The sequence below is a fragment of the Schistocerca serialis genome, chromosome 11 (assembly GCF_023864345.2).
Source record: "Schistocerca serialis cubense isolate TAMUIC-IGC-003099 chromosome 11, iqSchSeri2.2, whole genome shotgun sequence".
Lineage (NCBI taxonomy): Eukaryota > Metazoa > Arthropoda > Insecta > Orthoptera > Acrididae > Schistocerca > Schistocerca serialis.
In genome coordinates, this window is record NC_064648.1 from 65,263,057 (window position 1) to 65,281,853 (window position 18,797).

Consider the following 18,797-nt stretch of genomic DNA (forward strand, 5'->3'; position numbering starts at 1 on the left):
CGCGTATCTCTGTTTGAATCCTGGTCTGCCATAAAAATATTCATCATGTCATTTCAGGTTGTAGTACGTGCACAGTTGTCAAATGCTTATGATTTTTAACACTTCTCCATGCTTTTTCTACAATAACGTTTGGTACAGGTTTCGATTCACAGTCAGATATGGATCTTTTCATCATATCGTTTCGTGTTCAACATGCCACTCTTGGTTACTGGTGAAAAGGAATCCGATAGTTAGTGTCTGTTCATGTGTAGTCGACAGTTATGACATGGGCAGGGTTTGCCTCTCATTCAGCACAGAAATTAACGTCATGCTATGTCCAGTTCAGATATGTGAACATCTCGCCACTGGTGAAATTACCCGATTTTTAAAGTCTATTTGTCGCCAGAAGTCGACGACAATAGGTCGAATCCCAGTAAGGCAAAACTTTTTGGTTTAGTCCTTTTATTTTCAGTAATCTCGATATTGGTGAAAATGTAAGATTTCTAACATTTGATTGTGCTTAGTTAACAATCCAATTAGTTGCTGGGTTCGAGTCCCCATCCAACACAAAACATTATGCCATGTCATTTCAAATTCAAACCAGTGCACACTTTGTTACTTGTGATTGAAACCAGATTTAATACCTTTCGTGGTCAGTCAAGAGGCACAACAGTAGCTGGATCGAGGTCCTGGGTCCCAGTCCAATACAAAAATGTTTGTGATGAAATTTCAAGTTGAACTTTGTTTTTTGAAATGCCTCTTACTGTAATAAATATGAGTTTACAAGTGTCATGGCTATGTCACCTCTAATAACACGTTTTCTGATATTTGCATTATCGTAATATTAATTTGCCTCTAGATTGATAGCTATAAATAGCTATCTGTTGTGGTCTCTTGTAGTAACGATTTTCTGTAGTCCAATGACTGTACAGAAAAGATAGCAGAGTAACGATTTTCTGTAGTCCAATGACTGTACAGAAAAGAGAGCAGAGGACTTGCGAGATAGTTACATTATGTGGGTTGCATACAAATGCAATTCATTTCGTTCAGTCACTTTTGAGTGAGTTAGCACATGATTGCCTGGTTATCAAGTGTCCTCAGCACAGTCTTATTCATCACACGGTGTCTTTAGCTTTCATGTTGAAGGAACATTCTGCAGAGATTTTCTGTGGTGTATACAATTTGTTGAGAAGCATTTTCATACTGAACTATGTTGAGATTGCACTGGTTCACAAGTACAGAAAATCTCAGTTTTCTTTTCTGCAGCTTTTCTGTTCCATTGAGATGTGCCTTATCACCTATCTGTTGATTTTTTATGTTGGGCATAAATGAAGAAATATACATACACACATCTGGCCTAGCTTTTAACTGCACAAAACAAATATTGGCTAAAATATTACACTAAGAACGCAAGTGCACAGATAAATAGGCATCTGTAGACTGCCAGCATAACTAGCCATCTGAATGGCTGCCAGCCACTGAAAAAATGTGGTCTGTTACATGTTTAGGCCCGCACTCGGTACAAGGCACAACTGACTCTGACATTAAATATTTCCTCATCTACAATGTTGTATGTACTTATCAAGTGTCAGAACATTAATTCTACTAGAAGGTTACAAAAGTATGTCAACAACACATGTGATGCTTGTGTCAAGTGTTTAGTGATATAGCTTCATCTAAAATACATAAACATTGTTACCGTTTCTGTCTGAAAACATGTTACTGGTGGTTTTTAGAATGAGGTAATGTCACTAGGCTTTTTACAAGTTTTTGGTAATGCTTCACCTTAGCAAGTGCCATTTTAGGGGAAGAAGATAATGTATCATTACTCACACTATAAAAATGCAATCTTTTATTTTATGTATTATTTATCACATATTCCATTAACCTTTCTTGTGATAAATCACAAGGATGTGGAACAAGTCATAATTACATAACACAGATATAATAAATGTATATGAAAGTAATAGAAATGCGCTATAAAATGATGAGTAAGCTTTATGGTTAAACTTGAGTCTAAGGTATAGCTCAAGTAACATCAAACAATTACTGAGAGAGAAAATGTAGTACATTGTCCAACTTAAATAGTTGAGTCAGAGCAAAACACATTAAAACATAGTTTTAAGAATATAAGTACCAATGGATAGACAATTTAGAAAAAGTCAGTCATTGCTTTATCTGCAGGTACTCATCAAGAGAGTAGAAGGAATTTCCCATTAGGTATTCTCTTAATTTATGTTTAAAAGTAGGTAATGTCTGAAGGAAGAAAGTAGAAAATTCTTGTGGCAGAATAATTAACACCTTTTTCCACACGACTTAAATCTTTCAGACTCCTATATAAATCATTTTTTGACTTAGTATCATGATCATGACATTCACTATTAGTTTTAAAAAGAGTCTGGTTATTAGAAACAAAGATGAAAAAAATATGTATTGAGAGTTGACTTAATATTTGTAACTTATGGAACAAATTTCTGCAAGAATACCTTGGATGAACACCGCTCATGATGCTCACAGCTCTCTTCTGTGCAGTAAATATTTTTTTGGTTAAAGGCTGGTTACCGCAAAATATTATGCCATATGACATGATAGAATAAAAATAACCAAAGTAGGCTGCTTTGATAGTGTCCACATCACCAAAGGGGGTGATTACTCGCAGGGCATAAGTTGCCACACTTAGCCTTCTATGTAGGTCTAGGATATGCACAGACCAGTTAAACTTGCCGTCAATTAGAATGCCAAGAACTTAGGTGATTCACAGCATAGAATATTTAGTTTACAACAGTTTAAGTGGCATACTTCATTTTGTTGCTGAGATGTATGAAATTGCATAAACTGAGTTTTTTCAAGATTTAGAGTTAGTCCGTTGCACTTAAACCAGTGTAGGATGTCAACAAGTACAGCATTATATTTATTTTCTAGGTCATTGTTAGTTCGACTTTCAAGCAGAATAGTGGTATCAACAGCAAAATGAGTAAATTTACACTAGGTTCTCTACAAAGTGGGATATCATTGATGAAGATAAGAAAAGCAAGGGTCCCAAAATGGACCCTTGAGACACTCCATACTTTAATGTGCCCCAATTGATGAGACAAGACTATCACAAACATCATTAATTACACCTTCTGTTTTCTGTTTCGTAGATATGATTCAATCCTCCTACCAGTGCCACTTCTCAAGCCATAAGTGTTAGCCTTCTGTAAGATAATGTTGTGGTCTAGACAGTCAATGGCCTTTCACAAGTCACAGAAGATTCCAATAGCGACATTTTATTATTTATTGACTCTAAAATTTCATTTGTGAGATAATAAATATCCTGCTCAGTTGATCTATGCTTTTGGAAACCAGACTGGTTTCTTTTGAGTGTGTTGTGGTTGCCAAGATGTTCTACAATTCTTGTATACATTAGTTTCTTAAATACTTTCGAGAAACTACTTGGTAATGATATTGGGCAGTAGTTAGATAAATTGGTTTTGTCACCCTTCTTGAAAAGTGGTTTCGCAATGTCAAGCCTTAATCTCTCTGGGACAGCAGACTCATTAAAAATGTGACACAGGACTTGACATATATGGTCACTACAGTGGTTTAGAATTTTAGGTGAAATGCTGTCAAAACCTGTGGAATTTTTATTTTTTAAAGACTTGATAGTATTTTTAACCTCAGTAATAGTGACTGGGGCAACACATATTGGGTCATATATGTTGGGATTAGCTCTTTGTAATAAACACACAGCAGCATTAAAGAAACCCGTACAACCTACATTTTCTGCTGCAGTTAAGAAATGATTTTTGAATATGTTGGATACAGCTAGAGGATTATGAATTACCTCATCATTAAAGATTATCTTTATGGTATTAACAGTCTTGTTACTCTTGCCACACTCTCCCTTTATAACATTCCAAACTGTTTATATTTTGTTCTTGGATTTATCAATTTCAGACTTAATATACAAGCTCCTGGATTTATCACCATTTTTCAAATTTTACAATATATTTTATAGTGAGACCTTTCAAGGGGATCATTTCATACTCTCAGTGAGGCATGTAGCTCCCTCTTAGTCCTACAAGAAATTTTAATACCTTCAATAATCCGAGGTTTAGTGGAAGAAACCTCATTGTTCTTTCTGCAAGTCTTTTTTGAGAAGGCCATTTCAAACATAGAAGAAATTTATTTAAAAAAAGGTTAAATTTAACATAAACATCTGATGAACTATACACTGGAGCCCAATCTATCTGTGTCAAATGGTAATTAAAGGCAGACATAGTTTCAGTGTTTGTAAGTCTATAGGACCAATAGGTGTGGGAGACTTCATCACACAGACTAATGTTATTGACTTTAAGAAGTTGTCCATCATGGTCGGACAGGCCATAAATTACTTTGCTTACACTAGCACTGTTGACTCTACTCTTGTCAATGAAAAAACACACATCAAAAAAAGCTTTTCATCACCCTGGTTCCCAGAACTCCTGAAGATAGATCATTATTGTGGATATTGTATCACAGACACGGTCCCTTTGACTGTTCAGAGATGTCACTAAACCTTCCCGAAGATGTAAACAACCATTCATGAGCAGCGCCAATTAGATAGAGGGAGTCTGATAGCCGATCAATTCCAGTCATTCCACCAGGAAGGAGGTACATGGATCGTGTTGTCTGTAGTTCAACCATGCCTAGATGGTCAATACAGCTGTTGGATCACATGCACATTGTTACTTTGTGCCAGCAAGGGCTCTCAACAAGGGAAATGTCCAGGCATCTCTGAGTGAACCAAAGTGATGTAATTTGGACATGGAGAAGATACAGAGTGATGGGAACTGATGATGCCATGCCTTGCTCAGGCCGCCGAAGGGGTACTACTACTGCAGTGGATGGCTGCTACCTACAGATTATGGCTGGAGGGGACCCCGACAGCAACACCACCATGTTGAATAATGCTTTTTGTGCAGCCACAGGATGTCATGTTATGAGTCATACTGTGCACAATAGGCTGGATGATGCGCAACTTCGCTCCAACATCCATCGCGAGGTCCATGTTTCCTACCTTGACACCATGCAGCATAGGCCCAACAACGTGCCAAATGGACCGCTCAGTATTGGCATCAATTTCTCTTCACTGATGAGTGTCGCATATGCCTTCAGCCAGACATTTGTTAGACACGTGTTTGGAGGCAACCCGGTTGGGCTGAAAGCCTTAGACACTCTGTCCAGCGAGTGCAGCAAGGTGGAGGTTCCCTGCTGTTTTGGGGTGGCATTATGTGGGGCAGAAGTATGCCACTAGTGGTCATTGAAGGCGCCTTATGATATGTGAATGCCATCCTCCAACCGATAGTGCAACCATATTGGCAGCATATTTGTGAGGTATTAGTCTTCATGGACGACAATTCACGCCCCCATCGTGCACATCTTGTGAATGACTTCTTTCAGGATAACAACATCGCTCAACTAGAATGGCCAGCATGTTCTCTGAACATGAACCCTATCAAACATGCCTGGGATAGATTGAAAAGGGCTGTTTATGGATGACATGACACACCAACCACTCTGAGGGATCTGTGCCGAATCGCCATTGGGGAGTGGGACAATCTGGACCAACAGTGCCTTGATGAACTTGTGGACAGTATGCCACAACGAATACAGGCATGTATCAATGCCAGAGCACGTGCTACTAGGTATTAGAGATACCAGTGTGTAGAGCAATCTGGACCACCAACCTCTGAAGGTCTCACTGTGTGGTGGTACAACATGCAAAGTGTGGTTTTCATGAACAGTAAAAAGGGCAGAAATGATGTTTATGTTAATCTGTCTTCCAGTTTTCTGTACGGGTTACTGAACTCCCGGAACCGAGGTGATGCAAAACTTATTTTGATGTGCGTGTTATCTAAAAGGCTCCCACAATTTTGTGTAACTCTTAGTGGGCCAGTTAATCGATGTTATTAACAGCCTAATATTGCTTTTTATATGCATTTTAACTAGAGCTCTGTGAGGTTATGCACTAACTGAAATTCCGAGAAAAGCTGTAATATTTAACTACTGGAATTATGTTTCCAAGACTCTATAAAACATTTAAACTGTATTGTGTATAATCTGTTAGTAAATAACACCAAGAAACTGCTCAGAACACATGATCAAAAAACAGACAACTTAGCCACTGTACAAACCAATTGACTAAACACCATCTTAAGAGGGAACAAAGGCGTTTGGCTAGATTCTTGTTAAGATAGAGATAAAACATAAATAAACACTTTGGTGGAAGAAGACAGATATGAGAAGATGATCTCAAAAATACAAACTTTTCACCACCAAAATAAAATTTTATAGCAAAATAAGAAATAATTTCGAGTACACACACACACACACACACACACACACACACACACACACACACAGAATTATAGATCTCTAATTGTGGAGAAAAATCGAACTTTGCACCAAAATAGAATTGTATTATTTCTCAAAATACACATGCTGTATAACAAGTCATCGTGTCAACTGACCATCATTGCCCCACTCAATAATATCTAAAATGCTTATACTGGAAAACAGTCGCCCTGAAAAATGACAAATACCCTGACATCAGATCACTGTACTGTTTGGCTGACTGTGCCATCAAATTAAAGGAGGATTATTGACGAATTTAAGACATGAGAAAAAAATTGTGTACTTCAGTAATTCTCGCCCACAGATGCATTTTATGCTACAGGGTAGATAGGAATAGCACCCATCTGTGTTTGGCAATGTTACAGATCCAATATTTGATTAATTTAATGCATGGTACAACGATTGAACAACTCAGAGTGACCTCTAAGTTACGTCAATAGTGTCGACAAGCCAGCAATGTGTATTTTAGTAAGTAATGTAGACAATTTATATGCGGTACAACATAATTTGAAGTTCCTCCATGCTGGCCACTGTGACCGAGCGATTCTTGGTGCTTCAGTCCAGAACCATGCTGCTGCTGCAGTTGCAGGTTCGAATCCTGCCCCGGGCATGGATGTGTGTGATGTCCTTAGGTTAGTTAGGTTTAAGTAGTTCTAAGTCTAGGGGACTGATGACCTCAGATGTTAAATCCCATAGTGCTTAGAGCCATTTTTGAAGTTCCACTATGCCTTGCAAAGTATCAAAGTATGGCACAGAAGTTGGACTTTGACTGTCAGCAAGTGCTTTAATTTTTCTTGGTTTTCCAGTGTGCAAGCCAAGCATATTTTTGTACTGAAGAACTATTAAGTTACATTGGTACTGCCCCATGTGTTTTACACTTGAAATCTTACCTACTTTGAGAAATAGTTCTTTTGTGCAAAGTTCCAATTTGAGTCCATAATCAGAGATCTGGAACTATTCTTGGTGTGTGTGTTAGAGAGAGAGAGAGAGAGAGAGAGAGAGAGAGAGAGAGAGAGAGACATAATGATAATTTAGATGTTGGGTATAGGAGATAATACACCTTTTTTTGTAATTTTCTGGATAAATATTTCTGAAGATGAAGCAAAAGAAATTCAGATTGTATGTATACCATTGAGCAAAACTAAGACTCGTGTTTGGGGTTACATTGAGATTGGGTACTTCATTTCGATACATGCTAGAATATTCTGCTGTAGTTATTTGGAGACTAGAGAGAGGAGGTGGTGCGGGACATAATTATGTAATGCATTCAAGGTCATTGATTGCATTATTGCCCTGACATGTAGGCAACCTAAAGGTTAAAGGTGAAATTTGACCTATTTGATGTACCTTTCCCACTTACCACCAATTTTTTGCAGAACTTCACAATTCCCTTAACTTGGGAATAACTACCCAAGGCCTCGAGAAATGCTTTCAGGTTAATGCTACTACTTCTCCTGAAATGTAATTTTTGTAATGTTAGAGTGTCTGTGTGTTAGACATTCTTTTGTGAGCTCGATGTCTAATTTCTTGTAATTTACACAAGCTGCTGCTCTACAACTGTAGCTCACTCTGCCTCTTGATATTGCTATTTTCTTTCACTGGACAGTGCATTGCCTGTTTCCTTAGAATTCAGAAAATTTTTGCTCAATAACTGTGGTCTGCAGTTTTCTCCATCTGTGTTTCTTGAACCTTTAATTTGTACTCTGTTGTTTTTATTTATTTTTATATTTGATGGCATTTATTTTCTAACTATTGGCTAGGTACTATAGCAGGTTGTATACATCTATTATTACAATCTTTCACATTATTTGTGCATAACATGATGAGGATACTATCCACCTATGTTAATATGTCAGTAAACAACAACTATATCACTTCAGTAATATTGTAGTGTGTTAGTATATTATAACAAAGTTAAGAATATAGATTATGCTGAACCTCTGTTATTAAAGGTGGATTCTGTGTACTCAGTTGTATATATTTATGGCATTGTAATAATTTTATCAACTAATCTATAGTATAATTCTATCACTTATCTATATCCATACACAAATGTCTACTACATGCAATGACCTTGGAAAGATATGTAGATATTTCTACACCTCTCACTCAGTTACAGTCACTAACTTTATGACAGACTGTAACAGGCAGTAAATTTTATACTGTTGTATTGTCCTGTGAGGCAATTAGAGAAGTTTTTTTTACATCTGGCACAAAAACCGGGAATCTTCATCCTCATCTTTTCTCCTCAGAACACACTGCTTCATTGTCAGTTTAATCAAAGCTACCTTCCCATGTGGCCATGATCTTGTGACAGGCTTCACACTTATCCTTCAGCAAACTTCCATAATTATTGGGGGAGCTGGGAGGGGGGGGGGGGGGGGAGCAGTACCTGAGATGGCCTAGAAAGAATGTGCTTCGCTTCACTCTTCTTATGAGAGCTGGATCATCTTGCATCTGTGCTGCATCTGTCACATTCTTCCAGGTGGTAAGCATTTGGATTTCCTATCGCCATTTCACACTGTTACCCTTGCACTATTGCATTGCATGCATTTTCCTGTTGTATGCCAGTAGCCCTTGTAAGTGGATCTTTGAGAGGTACTACAAGATTCAGACACCTCTCTGGACCACAGAATTTTGTATATGGACAAAATATTATTAAGAACCAAGGTTCATGCTCCTGAAATGAAGAATTACTTGTTCTGGAGTTCCAATATCACCAAACAAGTTTTCATCTTCTTTGTATTATATGAAATACCATGTGTACCCATCTGTCTACTGCAATTCTTTTGTGTATTGCATCTAAAATTATTTCCTGCACTTTTTCTGAATTTTCTCTTCATACCCAATAAATGGCTTATCTTTTTCGAATATCCAACTGTTGTATTCACTTGGAGTCATAAAAGTATTCCCCACTGCATTCTTCTTTGGGTTAATACCACCACTTCCTGCCTGTTTATGTGCTCTGAATGAAACTTGAGCCATCAGGACAGCTTCATGTTACTGCCCAAATGGTATTCTGTACTGAAGAGAGGCAGCACTGATTGTCATGTTCTTAATTATTGTGTCTTTCTGGTACTGCTTTGATTTGGTGCGTAAGTCAGGCCATTGTCGAGATACAGACCAAGGCAACAAAACACCTGTTATCTCTTGATTGACATATTGTTTAGTCATGGCCAGTTCGTGTCCTAGAGTTCACCCTTCTAGAGTACGTGAAGTGTTTTGTGTACTGTCAGTTGCAGCATGGGCAAGCACTAGCTATGCAACATTGCTAAACCTTCATTACATGTATTCAATGCCTATTCTGTGAAATCATATGAAACCATTGTTAGCAGGTGGTCTGCATGTGACTCAACTTCATTAACTCACAGAATATATCCAGTATTTCAAAAAGGGGCTTCAAATTACTGTCCTAAAAAGTAGATCTGCAGTCAGCTCCTTGTGGGCCCTCCTTTCTGTAGTTACATCGACAGTTGTACTCTGCAAACCACTGTGAGGTGCATGGCAGATGATACGTCCCATTGTACAAGAATTAGGGTTTCATGCTCTTCCATTCATGTATGGAACATGCGAAGAATGATTCTTTGAATGACTTTGTGCATGCGGTAATTATTCTAATCTTATCATCATGATCCCTGTATGAGTGATAGGTAGGGGGTTGTTGTATATTCATAGAGTAATCATTTAAAGCCAGTTCCTGAAACTTTGCTAACAGACTTTCTTGGGATAGTTTACATCTGTCTTGGAGAGTGTCTTTAAATTCAGTTCCTTTAATATCTGTGTGACACTCTCCCATGGATTAAACAAACCTATGACCATTCATGTTGCCCTTCTCCATTTATGTTCAGCATCCCCTGTTAGTCCTATCTGGTATGGCATCCACACATTTAGCAATATTCTAGAAATGGCCGCACAAGTGATTTGTAAACAGTCTCCTTTGTAGACTGGTTGCACTTCCCAGGGGCACATCTGAAATTATTTCTACATCTGACTGGCACTATCCAAGATAACATGCTGTGTCCTCCCTTCCAAAAATTCCTCTTTCCAGTCACAAATTTCACTTTATCCCCATATGTTTGTACTTTTGAAAATAAGTGCAGGTGTCATACTGAGTCAAGTGCTTATTGGAAATCAAGAAATACTGCATCTGCCCGATTACCTTGAGCTAAAGCTTTCTATATTGTATGCGAGAAAGTGCAGTTGGGTTTCACATGATCGGTGTTTTCCAATTCTGTGCTGGTGGGTACTGAGGTGGTCATTCAGTTTAAGATATCTCATTCTGTTTGAGCTGAGACTATGTTCCAAGAATCTACAAAATATTGATGTCAAGGATATTGAATGGTAGTTTTGTGGATTACTTCTACTACCCTTCATATAGACAGATGTTATCTGTGCCAATTTCCAACAACTGTGCACAGTTTTTTGTTCGAGGGAGCTATGATAGATTATAGTTAGAAGAGGGGCTAACTCAGTAGGAAAATCAGTATAGAATCTGATAGGGATTCCATCAGGCCCTGGAGCTTTGCCCAGTTTTCATGATTGCAGCTGTTTCTCAACACCACTGACACCAATACTTATCTCATTCATCTTTTCAGTGGTACGAGGATTAAATTGGTGGCAATTGTCAAGTGTTTTCCTTTGTAAAGGAACATTTGAAAATGGAGCGAAGCATTTCAGCTTTTGCTTTGGTACCCTGAATATGAGTTCCTCATTTCAGTATCTCATTCACTAGGTATTGGACACTAACTTTGGTCCCACTAACAGCCTTTACATACGACCAGAATTTTTTTGGGTTCTGTGGAAGGTCACTTGACAGTATTCTGCTATGGTAGCCATTGCTCTCTTGATAGGCAAAGGTGTTTCATTTAGCATCTCTATATCTATAGCCCTACGCTTTATTTTACACCTATGATACAGTAATCTCTGCGTCTTTAGAAGTTTCATTACAGTTACCGTATACCATGGATGCTCCCTCCCATTATGAACTGTTTGACTGGGTACATATCTGTCCAGTGTGTGTTCAACTATTCTTTTAAACTTGAGTCAGAGTTCCTCTACATGGTCCTGCCCTGTGCTGAAAGTTTCAAGTTCCTCTTTCAGATAGGACATTACCGATTTTTTATTTGGTTTATTGAACATTTATATCTTTGTGCTTGTTTTAGTTGTCCTTTCTACTTTGGTTATCATTGTTGCCACAACCGCATCATGCTCACTGATACTGGTTTTGATGTGGACATCCTCAAAGAGGTCAGGTTTATTTATTGCCATTAGATCCAATATATTTCTGTCATGAGTGGGGTTCCTAACTATCTTCTCTAGGTAGTTTTCAGAGAAGGCATTATTAAAGTTTCACAGGATGTATTATGTCCATGACTAACGAAACTGTAACTTTCCCAATTAATTGTTGGATGATTAAAGTCTCCACCAGTTATTACAGTATAATTAGGGGACTTAGGAACAAGTGAACTCAGGTTTTCTGTAAAGGTTTTTTTCTTTCTTTGTTTGCACTCTGTTCTCAAGCTGTCGATTAATCTGTTAAGTTATGCTCAGATTATTTTCTCAGCCAGAACAAACATTTACACCACAGTATGCACAAATGTGTACTTGCCTGTTCTATTTCACAGTCATTGTTACGGAGTCCACAGTTCCTTAGGAACTTACAGAAGACCTCCTAAAGTGTTTCATCACACACAAAGTCATGAGATCCTTCAACCCTTAGTCCCCAATGCTATCTTTCTCGATTATTGTGATGAAAAACAAAGGAACAAGGTAAGCCTCAGCACATCATCATAATACCGTCCATCTAGGCTGTAGCATGAAGATTCCATGCAGTAAGACACGAATGAATTACGGCCACATTCATGCAGTAATAAACTATACCCATGTACCTGCTGCCACAATGTTGTACATCATTTTTTTAATTAAAAAGTCTTTAAATAAAAACGCATTTCATCTTTGTGGTTCATCTTTGGATTATGTATAGGGATAAGAGTATAAGCAAAAATTAAGGTACAGTCCTAGTTTGCACAATTCTAAATCCTTCCAGACTAACAATCTAAGGGGAGGCCACTTTTGGACTGAATTCAAAGGAATAGTACCAACAACAGTTGAGAGGTTAATACTAAATAAATTAACTAAAGACCCAAGATAAGTCTGAAAAATGTTCGTCTACATCTTTATGGCTACTCTGCAAATCACACTTAAATGCCATGTGGAGTGGCTGAGCAGTTTGAGGCACCTTGCCATAGATTTTGTGACCCTCCTGCCCGAGATGTGACTCCTCCCTCGGGCATGGGTGTGTGTGTGTGTGTGTGTGTGTGTTGTTCTTAGTATAAGTTCGTTTAAGTTAGTTTAAGTAGTGTGTAAGTCTATGGACCTATGACTTCAGCAGTTTGGTCCCTTAGGAATTCACACACATTTGAACACTTAAATACATGGTAGAGGGTTCATCGAACCACCTTCACACTAATTCTCTATTATTCCACCTTGAACAATGCATGGCAAAGATCAACACCTGTGCCTTTCCTTGCAAGCTCTGATCTCCCTTTGTTATTCTGATCGTTGTCAACAAAATACTTTCACATTTGGAGGAGGAAATTGGTGACTGAAATTTCGTCAGAACATCCTGCCATAATCAGAAACACTTTTGTCTTAATGGTTTCCACACCAAATTCTGTATCATGTGTGTGACACTCTCTGCTCTATTTCTCGATAATACGAAACGTGCTTGGCTTCTTTGTGCTTTCTTGATGTACTCCATTAATCCGATTTGATAAGTATCCCACAGCATGCAGCAGCACTCCAAAAGAGGATAGACAAGTGTAGTGTAGGCAAGTAGAACGCAGTGTTTGATTAGCATTCGCTAGATCATTTTCTGTGTGTTCTTCCCAATTTAACTTGTTCATAATTTTAATTCCTGGGTATTTAGTTGAATTTACAGCCTTTAGATTCGATTGATTTATTGTGTAACAGAAGGTGAACGGACTCTTTTTGGCACTCATGTGGATACCTTCACTCGTTTCATTATTTAGCTTCAATTGCCAATTTCCGCACCATACAGATACCTAAATCGTTTTCCTTGCAGAAACAATGAAAAAAGCATGCCAAATTTAAACGAACGCAGAATCCAGAAGATTGGCGATCTTTTACAGAAGCTCAAAGTTTAGAGCAGACTTCTGTGTTTCATGCTTATAATAATTTCCACAGTGAAACTTTGTCTCGAAACGTAGCAGAAAATCCAAAGAGTTTATGGCCCTATGTAAAGTATGATAGTGGCAAGACACAATTAGTGGTTCCTCTGCATGATAGTAATAGAAATACCATCAATGTCACTGCTGCTGAAGAAGAGCCTTCCGAAATTCCTTCACTAAATAAGGTAAGTAAATATACCAGACTTCAAATCAGGAACAGCTGCCAACACGAGTAACTTAGATGTAGTTGTCCTCAGAGTATCGAAGCCACTTAAATTACTTAGTGAGAGCAAGTCTTCTGGTCCAGATTTTATACGAATTAGGTTCCTTCCAGAGTATGTTGGTGCAATAGCTCCAAACTTATCAACCGCTTGCTTGAAGAAATTTGCATAGGTCACACCAATATTCAAGAAAGGCAATAGGAGTAATCTACTAAATTATAGGCCAGTGTCATTAATGTCGATATGCAGCAGGATTCTGGAACATTTATATAGCGTTTAAACATATGATTTACCTCAAACAGAATGTTCTTGACACATAGTCAACATGGATTTAAAAAACGTCATTCTTGTGAAACACAAATAGCTCGTTACCCGCAAGAAGTGTTGAATGCTATCAACAAGGGATTTTAAATTGATTCCATATTTATAGATTTCCAGAAGGCTTAAGATACCATACCCAACAAGCAAATTGTGTGCTTATGGAATGTCGACTCAGTTACGCAACTAGATTTATGATTTCCTGTCAGAAAGGTCACATTTCTTAGTAATGGACAGAAAGTCGTGGAGTAAAAGAGAAGTGATTTGTGGTATAGGTCCTCTGTTGTTCCTTATCTATATAAACGATTTAGGAGACAATCTCAGCAACTGTTTTAGTTTTTTTACAGGCGGCGGCGGCGGGGGTGGTGGTGGTGGTGGTGGTAACTATTGATGTCATCGGTCGCTAGGCTTACACACTATTTAATCTATCTTAAACTAACTGACGCTAAGGACAACACAGACACACACACACACACACACACACACACACACACACACACACACACACACACACACACACCTGCCCAGGGGATGACTCGAACATCCGATGGGGGTAGCTGCACGAGTGTGGCAACGCGTCTCAGACCTGCAGCTACCAGGTGCAGCTGTTTGCAGATGATGCTGTCATTTCTGCTACGGTCGCAGGTTCGAATCCTGCCTCGGGCGTGGGTGTGTGTGATGTCCTTAGGTTAGTTAGGTTTAAGTAGTTCTAAGTTCTAGGGGACTGACGACTACAGAAGTTGAGTCCAATGGTGCTCAGAGCCATTTGACGCATTTTTTTGATGCTGTCATTTATCGACTAGTAAAGTTATCAGAAGATCAAAACGATGAAGACAATATATCTGTATTGTGTAAAATTCAGCAATTCACCCTAAATAATGAAAGTGTGAGTTCATCCAAGGATGCTCAAAGGAATCAATTAAACTTAAGTTACACAATAAAGCAATCATATCTAAAGCCCATCCGATTAACTAAATACCTAGGTATTGCAATTACAAACAACTGAACTGAAAAAAGTATAGAAATTGCTGTGGGGAAGGCGAACCAAAGATTGTTTTATTGGTAGATGCAACAGATCTATTAGAGGGACTGCCTACACTACACAGTGAAGTACAGCTGACCAGTGTGGGATCCTTACCACAAAGGATTAATGGAGCACATCAAGAAAGTTCAACGAAGGGCAGCGCATTTTATACTATGGAGAAATAGGAGAGAGAGTGTCACAGACATAATATAGGATTTTGGGTGGAAATCCTTTCAACAAAGGCGTTTTTCGTTGCTGCAGTACTTTCTCAGGAAATTTCAATCACCAACATTTGACAGAAACCTACTTAGGGGGAAACGATCATCATCATAAAGTAATTGAAGCCCGAGCTCACACAGAAAGATGTAGGTGTTAGTTTTTCCATGTGCTTTTAAAGAGTGGACTAATAGGGTATTAGTGTGAAGATGGTTAGGTGAACCCTCTGCCAGGCTCTTACGTGTGAGTTGCATAGTATCCCTGTAGATGTAAAATTAGGAAGTTTTATTGAATTTAAAATTTTCCTTTTACAATGTTCTAAATATAATAAAACTGCTTTGTGCTAGACTGAAACATGCATCAAATCAGATGGACCTGTCGAGACCTCCTTTTTTCAAATTGTAAAAACCATCAAATTGCTCTGAGCTACATTGAAGCATGTGTCAGATAAAATGAAACAGCAGAGATCTAGCCAAAAACAACTAATGTAATGTGTAACTGCAGATATGAATACAAAATAAATAATCAAAATGAATGAGAAATATATAAGTGAAGTCACCAGCAGGCCAGAATGGTTAAATGGTAGGACCACACTCTAACTGAAGTGTACAGATTTAAACAAAATACACAGTAGTGACAGTGTAACGTCACAGAAGCAATAGGAAGCGGCCACACAGCTGAGCAGCGGAATGAGGCTTGCATATAGTGTCTGTGGAGGACATACATAGGTGGCGCTCAAAGCAGTTGTGTGACCAGTGTGATGTTTAATGCTTACAAAAAAAAGATCCAATAATGATTGATTGGTTCACCAAAATGAAATTAAGTGATTGCAATTAATCAGAACACTGTTGCCCACAGAGAAACCTCTAAATTACTCCAAGTGAACCAAATAGTAGCCGGCCGCGGTGGTCTCGCAGTTCTAGGTGCTCAGTCCGGAACCGCGCGACTGCTACGGTCGCAGGTTCGAATCCTGCCTTGGGCATGGATGTGTGTGATGTCCTTAGGTTAGTTAGATTTAAGTAGTTGTAAGTTCTAGGGGACTGATGACCACAGATGTTGAGTCCCATAGTGCTCAGAGCCATTTGAACCAAATAGTAACATCAGCCATAACTAAATAAAACTGTAAGGTAAGCATCAAGGATGGATCTCATTCCAATAACTGAGGATAGAAACGTTTGTTAAAACAGCAAGTCCCAACTTGACTTTAAAAATATGTCAGGAATGATTCGCTTCAGGGGAAGTTAATAAACTGAAATGGAACTCATTAGAAGAGCATAATGAAACTTGTGTAAAAGTGTTAAGAACTGATATCACCAGATGATAGTGGCCGTGATTTCTGCTAGTGAATCAGTCAAAAATTGTTCGTTGATAGTACATGTGTACTCTAGGATTTCCAACTCTTCCAATAAATCAAGCTTTTTGCCTTTCTGAGCTCAGCATGAGATGCAGAGATGGGGTGACTGGTCCCCTGCAGTCTCCAAATGTTCAGCAAATGTAGGATGCTACTTTACGTGATGTTTTTGTTTAACAAATGCTTGCTAGATCTCATGCTAAATTTTCTTCCAATTCGACAGACAATGTGGGTTCATCTTGTTAAATGTGTGCTTAAGTCCAGCACAGAGCCATTTTATGGTTTTTAAAATGTTGAAAAGGGAAAGGCCTTGGTGGGTCCATCTGACTTGACATATGCTCCAGTCTAGTACAGAGCTGTTTCATTGTTTCTGATGTATATTGTAAGAGGGAAATTTGGAGGACAGGTAACAATTTCTGATTTGCATTTAGAATGTGGTAGTAGGACCATAACCTAATTTTTGTTTATTTTGTTATCCCTGTAGATGATCTAAAGATGGCAAACGACAGCAAAATGCGTTGTTATTAAAAGACTAAGTTGCAAAAAAGAATGTTTTTCATTCAGATATTCTACTTATGGTTGCTGTAACAGGTGGTCTAATGAAATGGAAGATATTTACGAATTGTACATAAAATCTAATTGTGAGCTTGCTGCTTCAAGGTACCACTGAACTTGTTCACTGAGTGCCATGCGGCCAGTTACTGATAGTTTTATTATATTACCTGTTATTGGGAAGCTTTCATCGTGGATTCTCCATTTAGAGCCAAAAATGTTTGCTGTAAGTAGCTAAAAAATCATGGGAAGTGGTAAATGAAATTTTTTCATAAACAAGACTTCTGAAAAACAACCTGTTTAACTAAATGAATGCTTTATTACTAGCACATCAGTATGAATGCAGTTCTGTGCTACACAAGCTGGCAAATCAATGTGGAGACTCCACCTGGAAAAAAAAATCTGAACTCAGAAATTGTGAATCAATGTGTATTTCTTTGTGTGCATGCTATAAATTCACTATTCATTCAAACTAAGAATTTTTGAATCTAAAATAATGTTTTTCTGTATACAGAAAATTAAGATATTTACTGCTCTTCTGTTAATGCTTCAGATTGATTAAAACCACCGGTGAAGAAACATGTCTGCAGGGAGCGACTGGTGATGAGCTGGACATTGCTGCAGAGAGATCAGCACATTCTGTAGGAATTAGAATACCGAGGCAAGTTTCTTCGTCTCAGGAGCAAATTGCCTTTTGCTCTAGTAATACTTACAATTTTGAGGAAAATGTCTTCACATGTAGTTCATGCCAGCAGTCGTTTTCATCAAAATACAGTCTCACAATGCATGTATTCATTCACATTGATGGAGTAGATCCACCTGAGAATATCTGTAAGTGGTGTGGCAAAGTATTTACCTCCCATGACAGCCTCAGCGAGCATTCTGTGGTGCAGAAGATTAAAAGTCGAGAGAAATGTGATCAACAAAGCACTCTTTCCTATGAATATGATAGTCTCCAGTTCTGTGAAGTAGTGTCCACTGGCGAGACACCACACACATTTGAGTTTTTTGAGGAACCGTTCACTCCATCTGCTCAAGCCAATAAAAATACATTAGCATACACTGTCGAGAGGCCACATAAATGTTCTGTCTGTGGGAAGTCTTTCACTGCGTCTGGTTCTCTCAAGAAACACATCTTACTACACACTGGTGAGAGACGTCACAAATGTGAGTTTTGTGGTAAATCTTTTACACGGGTTGATTGTCTGAAGACTCATGAATTAACACATGGCGAAAGAACGCACAAATGCGAAATTTGTGGAAAAGCCTTTACTCAGTCTGGTCACCTCAAGAAGCATGAATTAATACATACTGGCGAAAAACGACATAAATGTGGTGTCTGTGGAAAATCCTTCACGGAGTCTGGTACTCTCAAGAAACATGTATTAACACATACTACCGAGAGACCACACAAATGTGTTGTCTGTGGGAAAGCTTTCATTCAGTCTAGTAGCCTCAAGAAGCATTCGGTACTACATACTGGCGAGAGTCGACACAAATGTGACGTGTGTGGTAAAGCCTTTCATTACTTTTACCATCTGAAGCACCATGCATTAACACACACTGGC

General features: G+C 38.4%; 1 protein-coding gene across 1 annotated transcript in view; it reads left to right on the top strand.

Annotated features, from left to right (window-relative positions):
* LOC126427263 (uncharacterized) overlaps positions 1-18,797 on the top strand; it is a 131,897-nt gene that overhangs the window by 101,726 nt on the left and 11,374 nt on the right. The window contains exon 8 of the mRNA XM_050089516.1: positions 17,783-17,890. Coding sequence (XP_049945473.1) covers positions 17,783-17,890 — 108 coding nt within the window. The remainder of the gene's footprint in view (positions 1-17,782; positions 17,891-18,797) is intronic.